Source organism: Gallus gallus, chromosome 6 (assembly GCF_016699485.2).
Source record: "Gallus gallus isolate bGalGal1 chromosome 6, bGalGal1.mat.broiler.GRCg7b, whole genome shotgun sequence".
NCBI classification, from domain to species: domain Eukaryota; kingdom Metazoa; phylum Chordata; class Aves; order Galliformes; family Phasianidae; genus Gallus; species Gallus gallus.
Window position 1 is genome coordinate 23,797,337 of NC_052537.1, and position 8,945 is coordinate 23,806,281.

At 57.8% G+C, this 8,945-nt stretch overlaps 1 protein-coding gene and 1 long non-coding RNA gene across 2 annotated transcripts; one reads left to right on the forward strand and one right to left on the reverse strand.

The window, feature by feature from the left end:
* Positions 1 to 277: 277 nt before the first annotated feature.
* LOC121113337 lies at positions 278 to 6,469 on the reverse strand. The gene is made up of 2 exons (XR_005860812.2): positions 4,552 to 6,469; positions 278 to 922 (listed from the first exon to the last, which is right to left on the reverse strand). It is a non-coding gene; the product is annotated as an uncharacterized LOC121113337 (long non-coding RNA).
* On the forward strand, positions 4,947 to 7,805 carry LBX1 (ladybird homeobox 1). Its single transcript, NM_001396064.1, has 2 exons — positions 4,947 to 5,957; positions 6,118 to 7,805. The coding sequence occupies exons 1-2, from the start codon at positions 5,633 to 5,635 to the stop codon at positions 6,615 to 6,617; spliced, it is 825 nt and encodes a 274-aa protein (NP_001382993.1). The 5' UTR covers positions 4,947 to 5,632; the 3' UTR covers positions 6,618 to 7,805.
* The last annotated feature ends 1,140 nt before the right edge of the window (positions 7,806 to 8,945 follow it).

Below are 8,945 nucleotides of genomic sequence, written 5' to 3' on the forward strand. Positions count from 1 at the left end.
AGGTTCTATGGGGCTGAATGGGGTAGGATGAAGAAAAGGAAGGGTGGAGAAACAGCACAAAAAGAAGTGAGGTGGAGGGAGGGGGGGGGAGCAGCCTGGCAGCACACAAAGTTGAAAGAGATGACGGGCAAACTCTGGCAGTGCCTCCCGCTCCGCATCTCCGTACTGCTTTTGCAAGGGGTGGGAATATTAGTTTTTAATTAACTTCCTCACTGCAGTTGTTGGAAGAGGAGGAGGGAGGGGGATCACCTTCAGAAAAAGAAATACAAATAACTGCTTTAACAGGAAACTTTTGCTGCTGTAATTTATTGGAAGCCGAAATGAGCTCCGATTACATTATCCACCCGCACTGTGCCGGCACCGCGTACTTCGGATATTGCGTTATAATCCAATGACTGCTCCTGAATTATTAACAGCCAGTTGTTATTAGAAGAAGTTGCCTGCCTTATTTCCGCCATTCTCCCCCCCACGCCCTATATTAAGTTTCAATTGATTCCCCACACCTCCTCCTGCCCCCCAAAAACGGGCCTTCGCCTCCTTCAGAGCTGCCACACACGTTACTTAGATTTGGCAGCCCGGTGAATTATTCACGCGTGCCGGGAGCCGAGGAGATATTACAGCTCTCGGAGGAGCCAGAGCGGTTCGGCAGTCGCAGCCCCGTGTCGCTGCCCCCCCCCCACCACCCCCCCTCCGGCCAACAAAGTTTTGTCCAGAGCCAAATCGCAGGGCAGGGGGACCCCTGTGCGGTCGTCGTTCGGGGGAAGCGGTCCCGTCTGCTCTCTGTCCCGGCATGGAGGAGGGACGGGTGTACCCATCGAAATACTTAAAAATAAAATACAGTGAGTTCTCGCCTTGCCAGGCCCTGGGTAGGCACGTCGCGGCTGTTCTTGCTGGGAGCCCACGTCCGATTGGATTGCTGGGGCTGGAAATGAAAATGCTGGAGTTAAAAAGAATAAAATGCTCCGAGATGCTCCCCTCGGGGCTCCCTGCGGCGACTGCAGGAGGGCCCCATCCCGCTGCTCTCCGGCCCCTTGAGAGCCCGTGTCCAACGAGAGGGGGCCACAGGGCTCTCTGCTCCCCGCAGGGCTCAGCCCCGGGAGCCCCGACCTCCCCGGGGAGGGTCCCTCGCTGCACTAAGGGCGGGGTCTGCGCTGGTCCCCAATGTCTGAGGTTGGGAAACCCCCCGACCCCGCGCAGGGTGACAGAAGGAGGTGGACGCGCCTCGGGAGTTGCGTTAGCTTCGTGTTTGGGACCGGTTTGCGGGAGCTAGGGTCCCCTATTTTTCCTTGTCCCAGGCACCTCGCCCGGGAGCACCTCCGCTTATAGCTTCCCCGGCGCTTGCCCAAATACAGAGGGCGGCCGTGCCCAGCTCCCCTCACGGGCTTCAAAAACAAGTTAGATGCACAGGCGGGCGGGGGGTGTCCGCACCTCGCAACTCCTCCCGCCCCGACGCCGCTGCCTCTCCCTGGCCGTCGGTTTGCAAACGAAACAGCCGAGCTGCTCCCCGCTGCTCCGCTTTGGGCGGCGGTTCCGGGGCAGAGGGTTTCTTCCCCTCCGAGTGGGCTCGGGCAGAGCGTCGCCCCGCGCCCCACACCCCCTCCCGTGTCCCGCATCCCGATCCCCGGCGGAGAGCGGAGTTGGCCGCTTCTCGAGGCGGAGCAGGGCCGTGTGAGGGAACCGCACTGCAGCCGGGCCGGGCCGGGCGCGCTGCCCCTGGCCCCACTCCTCGGGCGGCTGCAGGCGCTCGGGTCACATTTATTTTTGGTGCAGCGAAGTTTTTTCCCCCCCACAAGGGAAAGGGTTTGAGAGGAGAGGAAGGAGCGGGCGACAGCCACAAAACGACCTCCGCAGATCGGCTGCCCCGAGGGGCTTCTCCACAGCTCCGCAGGGCTCCCAGGGCCCCCCGCACCCCCTCCCCAGCAGAGGCGGGGACCGGCAGATACGAACATCGGAGGGGTTGTTTTCCGATGGGAGCGAAGACGGAGCAGCGTTCCCTCCTCTTCCGGACTCGCAGCCCCAAAAGTAGGGGAGGGGGCTTCGAGATACAGCTCTCCCCTCCACCCCCCCACCCCAACAGCTATTTGCTCGTATCCCTGCTCTCCAGCCCTGCCCCGTGCGGGATGCTGTGCCAGGACGCCGTTCTCGCTGTCAGCCAGAGGGCACGGAGCTGCTTCTCCCCGCGCTGCTAACAGGGAGCAACGCGTTTCGGGCACTCAAAGAGGGCAGACATAACTGGGAGCCGTGCACGGCTCAGCTATGTCGGGAAAGGAGGTGTCATTTGTACGCAGTTACTTTGGTGATCAACACTTGAATGATTTATGCCGCCCGCTTTAATTCTAGAGCTGTGACATTTTCCTGGACAAAAGCGGGCCGAGCGCAGCCAAAGCCGAGAAGCCCCTGCAGAGCCGCTCCGTGCAGTGCTCCTGGGGGGAAGGGGGGGGGGGACCTCGCTGCTACCCCAAAACTCCCAAGGAGCTGCGCCTCCAAAGGTGCCCACCCGGAGCCGGGGGGTTCCGCGCGTCCTCGGGGAGTTTCGGGTTTTCTGCACCGCAGAATGGCCACTGCTGCCCTCGCGTTTCTCCCCTGGAGAAAGGCCAAGTCCCGGCACAACACCTCCCCGACGGCTACGGAGACCCCCTCGGAACCCCCAGCCCCGCTTCCCTCTCGGCCCCAAACTTTTCCGGGACGAGTCTGGTGCCGAGTCCCTCCTTGGCAAAATTGAGGCGGGGGTACGAAATTCTCCCATTGAGGGCGTTTTTTCCCCGAACGACCCCAAAACGAGGAGAAAAGAGCCGCCGTCGGGGCGGGCAGGAGGAGAGCCCGAAGGATGAGAAGTTTGGAGCAGGCGGCAGGATCCGCCCCGGGCTGCCCGCGGAAGGAGGGGAGACGCGATGGGACTGTGGGGTGCGGAGGGTCTCTAATTCGGGCCTGATTGCCGATCGGACTGCTAAAATAAAATGAAATAAACGTAAGTGCGGAAAGGTGTTGCTGAGCTGTTCCGCTAAGCCAGGGCAGGGACAACCCGGTTTATCCGTCCCCTCGTTTTTGGCCATCCCCGGAGGGCAGATACGGGGTCTCTGTACGGATTTGAAGGAGCTGCGGCGATGGCAAAAAGAGCGCAGGGGACGAACCAACACCACCAAAGGGACTGCAGCCGAGAGCACAGCGGACAGGGGACGGTTGGACCCCGCCGGGGGAGTGGCGTCGGCCCCCATCCCAGATGTCCCATTCCCAGCGGTGTGATATTTTGGGGGGGAAGGGGGGTCGAGGAGAAGGGCAGGCGCAAGGCCTGAGCTGAGCCGAGCTCCTCGCACAGCGCCCGAGCCCTGCCACCGCCTGCCAGGGACAGGCAAACGAACAGGGACCCCCCCCCCCAGCCCCACGAACCTGCCCTGAGGCTGCCGCCCGCCCCCTGCCCCCCCCCCCCCCCCTCCTCCGGGCTCCACCCGTTTTGATTCCGCTGGAATCCGAAAAAAAAAACCGAAAAAGAAAAAGAATAAAAAGAAGTGGGGAGCACTTAAATCTCTGCCCCCAGCACGGGCAGAGAAGGGGAGATGCGGACTGCGGGCCCTGCAGGAGAACCCGGAATCTTTGCATCTCTTCGCAGTTACCAGCTCAGTTTCTCCCCTGCCCTGAGTTGGTTTTCTTTTTCCCTTTTCCTTTCATTTTTTTTTTGTTTTCTTTTTCTTTTTTTTTCTTTCTCCCATCCTTAAAAAATAAAATAAATAAAATAAAATCCTGTTTCTGTAATTATAACACCGGCACCCCCGGCTGAGTTCTCAATAAAACCCGGATCCTGACATAAAACGCCACGCTGGAAAATAATGCGAGGGGACACAAGGGAGAGGAGGAAAGTCTCTAATTGGTTAAAATATGTTTAAATCACTTCATAAAACCCAAGCAAAGCGAAGCAAATAATCCACCTAGCAAAGCAAAGAAGCCCGGCGATTTAGAATCAGTGTAATTCGCTCCCCCCCGACCGGCTCCCCCCCAGCTCCTCGCAGTATTTGATATGATGAATAACCCAATATAGGCCTTTAAAAATAGGTCACTGCATAAAGAGACTCCCAGAGAGCTATAAAAAATGGGAAGAGGGCGCTTTAAGGAGAGAAGCCATTTGCTTCTTTTGTGCTTCTTTGGTACCTACAGCGGCCTGGGAGCCGCCAGCCGAGGTGAGGAGGGAAAGTTGGGGCCGGAGCCGGCGTTGGGATCTCCTCCTGCAGCGCCCGGACCCCCCCGTCGAGCCGCGGGCTGTGTGCGGGGAGAACTGCGGGACCCCCCCCCACCCCACGGGCCGGCCGTCCCCTCTCGGTCCCCGTGCTTTGTCTCCTGGCCCTACAACAAATTATAAGCCGCCCCCCCCCCCTCCCCCTTCCACGGGAGCCTCCAAACCGCGGGAGAGACCGCAGCCCCACACGCAGAAAGTTCCAGGGGGGGTCCGACCCCCCCACGGCCCCGCGCCCCGCTGCGGTGTAGGGCGCCGGGATACAGCAGCACCACAAATGCGGCGGAAGCGTACGGGCTTTACTGGAAAGGAAAGGTCTGCCTTACCTGGAGACACGTTCTCCCCTTCTTCCCCTCATTAAAACAGCAGAAGGGCTCCGGGTTGAGCCGGAGGGAGACGTTTGAAATAAAGCAGAAGCCGAAATTTAGAGGAGGGAGAAACAGGAAAAGGAAGGAAAAAAAAAATCTCGATTAAAAAATAATAATAAAGTAAAAGAATTTTTTAAACGATGCCGCCGTGTTTTTGTTTTGTTATTATTATTATTCACTCTGCCGTATTACCCCGATGCAATAAAGGCTGCTTTGTAATGTAATTTAAAAATATATATGTCCTAACAAATAGCAGGGCCCGAATATGACAAGTGCATTCAGCATTATAATTCAGCCGGGCTCCACCTCCATACCGCCTCCTAATTAATGGGTCTCCGAACTTGCAAAAGCCTGCATTGGACAGAGCGGGAGAGAGCGAGCGAGAGAGAGAGAGGGCGAAAAGTGTCATTGAAGATAATTGATTACCTCCCAATCAACAATAACTTGTTAGCAATAGTCAATTACCCCGTCTCTTCTCGCCTCTTTCCCCCCGGTCCGAGGGCTCGGTGCGAGGGCTGCTCTGCCCCTCTTCGAAGTCTCCTTTATTTTTTTTATACATTTCTATGTCTCTTTTTTCATTTTTCATTTTTGATTTTTAATTTTTGATTACGTGCCGGGGCGGTGTGGGGGGAATCCTCTCTTTTTTTTGGGGGGGGGGGGGGGAGGGCAGGGAAAGTGCAGCGATTTGGGGTGTTTCTTAAAATAGCAGCCGGGAAGAGGAAGAGAGAGAGGAGGGAGAGAGGGAGAGAGAGAGAGAGAAGAGAGAGAAGAGAGAGAGAGAGAGAGAGAGAGAGGGAAAAAATCCGCTCCCGAAGCCCCGGGACAGAGGCACGGCGCGACCACCTCCGGCGCGGGACCGACGGCCGCTCCGCTCCGCGCTTCGCTCCCCGCGGCCGCTCCCCCCCCTCCCCGACGTGGCCGCGGCCGGACCCGGAGCTGCGCTTCAACTTTTGCTCGCCGCCTCCCCGAGCTCTTCTCCCCGCGGCAGCGCATCCCCGGAGCGGGTGGGGAAGGCAGCCCCGCGCCGCCCGGCCCCACCATGACTTCCAAAGAAGAAGCCAAGCCTTCCTCGGGGGAAGAACGACGGAGGAGCCCTTTGGATCACCTCCCGCCTCCGGCTAACTCCAACAAACCCCTCACCCCTTTCAGCATCGAGGACATCCTCAACAAGCCGTCGGTGCGGAGGAGTTACGCGCTGTGCGGGACGGCCCACCTGCTGTCCGCCGCCGAGAAGCACCCCGCGGCCGGGCTGCCGCTGTCGGGCCGGGCGCTGCTCTCGCAGACGTCGCCGCTGTGCGCCCTGGAGGAGCTGGCCAGCAAAACCTTCAAGGGGCTGGAAGTCAGCGTGCTGCAGGCGGCCGAAGGTAAGGCGAAGAGGGGGCGCGGGGGTCCCGTCGGAGGGCGGCGGTGCGCGCAGCCGAGGGCGCGCGGAGGGGAGCGGGGGATCCGGGAGGGCCGGGGAAGGAGGGGGGGGGGGGGGCGGTTTGTTCGGGGCGAGGTGGCAATGTGACGGCTCGTCGGCAGGAAGGGACGGGATGACGATCTTCGGGCAGCGGCAGACGCCGAAGAAGCGTCGGAAGTCTCGGACGGCCTTCACCAACCACCAGATCTACGAGCTGGAGAAGCGTTTCCTCTACCAAAAATACCTGTCGCCGGCGGACCGGGACCAGATCGCCCAGCAGCTGGGGCTCACCAACGCCCAGGTCATCACCTGGTTCCAGAACCGCCGCGCCAAGCTCAAACGCGACCTGGAGGAGATGAAGGCCGACGTGGAGTCGGCCAAGAAGCTGGGCCCCAACCCCGCCGTGGACATCGTGGCCTTGGCCGAGCTGGAGCCCAGCGCCGAGGGTCGGGGCAAAGCGCGGCCCGGTTCCCCGCCGCCCCCCCCCGCCACCCGGGAGCCCGGCGCCCCGCCGCCGCCCCGCCCCGCCTCGCCCCCCACGGAGCGGCCCCGCAGCCGCCGGGACAGCGAGGAGGAGGAGGACGAGGAGGAGGAGGACGTGGAGATCGACGTGGATGACTGAGGGGCGGCCGGCGGGCCTCCCCCCCGCCCCCCCCCTCCCCGCGCCCCCCAGCCCCGGCCCATCGCCCCGCTCTCCCCCCACACGCACCCCCGGCAAATCGAGAGCTCCAACCCGGCACCCCCGGCCCCGGGCCGGGCCGCTTCTCTCCTCGGTCACAGCAATAAGCGGCTGCGCTCACCCACACCGCAAACCCGTAGGGCGCAGAGTCGGTATATCCCTCCGCCCGTACATCTTTGGAATGGTGCAATTACGGACGGCTTCTGTATAAATATTTAAACGTATATACTGGATTTCTTTCTCCTCCTTCCCCCTTCTTTTTGACGTTTCGGTTACGGTTTCTTTTCGTACCAGCTAACCACGGGCATTCTTCTATCCATAACCCGGCGCCAAGCCGAGTTCTGGGCTCCGAAACGACCCGCGTTCGGGGAAATTTGGGTGATCTTCAACCCGGCGACCGCACCAAATTCGCGACTTCTCCTTCCTTGCATGTCTCAAATGTGCACGAACCGATTCTGTGGGGTTTGTTTTTTTTCCCCCTTAAAAAACAAAAACCACTTATTTTCCCCTTCACGATTTTGGGCACTTGGGGACGGGTTTTAACGCCAGCTGAACGCTCTGCCTTTTCTTTTCCTGTTTCGTTTTTTTCCTCCCCGGAGCACCGAGATTCGCTCCCCGTGCGATTTCTGCCTCCTTTTACCCATCCGAGGCTCTTTTTACCGGGTTTTTTTTTCCCTGCTATCGCTGCGCTTTTGTGAAGAAGCTGCCTTTCGTATTTTTGATATGAAGGTGGTAAGAAACGAAGCAGATCAAAACGAAACGAAACAAAACAAAAAGAATAATTAAAAAAAATCCTAGGATTATTTTTTACTCTTTTTAGAAAATTTTTGCATGCTCCGGAAATAAAAAGGGCGACCCTCGAGATGGATCCATTTAAATATGACGCTGTAAATTAAAATCAAATGTACAGATGTAAGATCTGGGCTTTTTTTTCCCCCCTTTTCCTTTTGTTTGAATTGTACGAACCCGACAGGCCTGCTATTTAAGTCCCGGTAGGGACAGTGTCGCTTTATTTACCGTCTCTTAGAATTGTACAGATAGCTCTTTTTTTCTCTCTCTCTCTTTTTTCTTTTTTCTTTTTTTTCTTTTTTTTTTTTTTTTCCGATACAATAAAATCTTTACCATTTTAATACACTCCCGACGTCCTTCTTTGCGAGCTGAGCCCCGGGCACCCCCACCCCGTTCGCATTTCAAGTTCCCGGAGCCGCAGCACCTGCGGGGAAGCCGCACCTGAGAGAACTTCCAGCCTTCGGGCTCCTTTTTCTTCTTCTCCTTCCCCCCGAGGCGGGCGGTGCCGCTCTGTCCCCACCACGGGGCTGAGCGCCGCGCACCTCCGCACCCCCCGACGGCCAAAGCGGAGGGGAAAGGAAGGGGGGAAAACGGGAGAGGAAGGGGCCGTCCCCCACCCGCTGGGACAAAGGATGTGCGGCCGGGGGGAGCCGCCCGCTGCCGGCCTGAAGCTGCGCGGCTGCGGGGCGCGGGGATGGGAAACGGGCCCGTTACCCCCTTCCCCCCTCCTTCTTTTCTCTCCTTTCTTTCTTTTTCTATTTCTCCTATCTTTTCTTCTTTCTTTTTAATTTTTTTTCCTTTCCTCCTCCCCATCTCTTTTTTATTTTTTCCTTTTTTTTTTTTCTTTTCTTTTTTTCTTTTACTTATTTATTTATTTCCCCTCCTCCCCCAAATTTAGCCTCGGGAACGCCTTTCCCCTTTTTGGCAGAGTGACCCTCCTTCGCAGGCTCGCATCGCGTGTTTCTCCCTATTCTTCGCAAAATTTATGTGAGAAAGACAAATCTGGTGTACAGTGGCGCAGCTCCGCCGAGCCGTGCCCGGATAGCGCGGGGCTGCTTTGCGGGCTGGTCTGCTCTCCTTTTTTTTTTCGGTCCAGTTTCTCCGAGGCTAAATAAATCTTTCTCCTCTTTGAGAATGGATGGGGTTGTAATTTTTAGCGTAAAGCATGAAAACTGGGGACAAATGAGCCCTCTTCTCTGAAGTGACAAGCGACAATGGAGCATATACAGCCTCCTGCGGTTCGCCATGCTGAAACAAGCGTGCCCCTCCGCAGCACAGAGAAGGCGAGCGCTTGGAGACCATATGGTTTTTGAATTTTCTTCACAATTTCCAGACAATTTGATGGATTAGGTTAACCCTCCCTTCCACTGTTTAACTCCGCAACAATGGGAGCAGAGCTGTTCTCCCTTCGTCGGGGCATCTGTGCGCTTCTATTCTTCTCGCTTTCTCTCTTGGTATTTGGAACAAGCCTATGAATTACAA

What these genes read in the sequence shown, in the direction of transcription:
- LBX1 (NM_001396064.1), top strand. Translation starts at nt 5,633, where the DNA reads ATGACTTCCAAAGAAGAAGCCAAGCCTTCCTCGGGGGAAGAACGACGG. An exon ending in CGTGCTGCAGGCGGCCGAAG is followed by an intron (nt 5,958 to 6,117) that starts GTAAGGCGAAGA and finishes GCTCGTCGGCAG; the next exon opens with GAAGGGACGGGATGACGATC.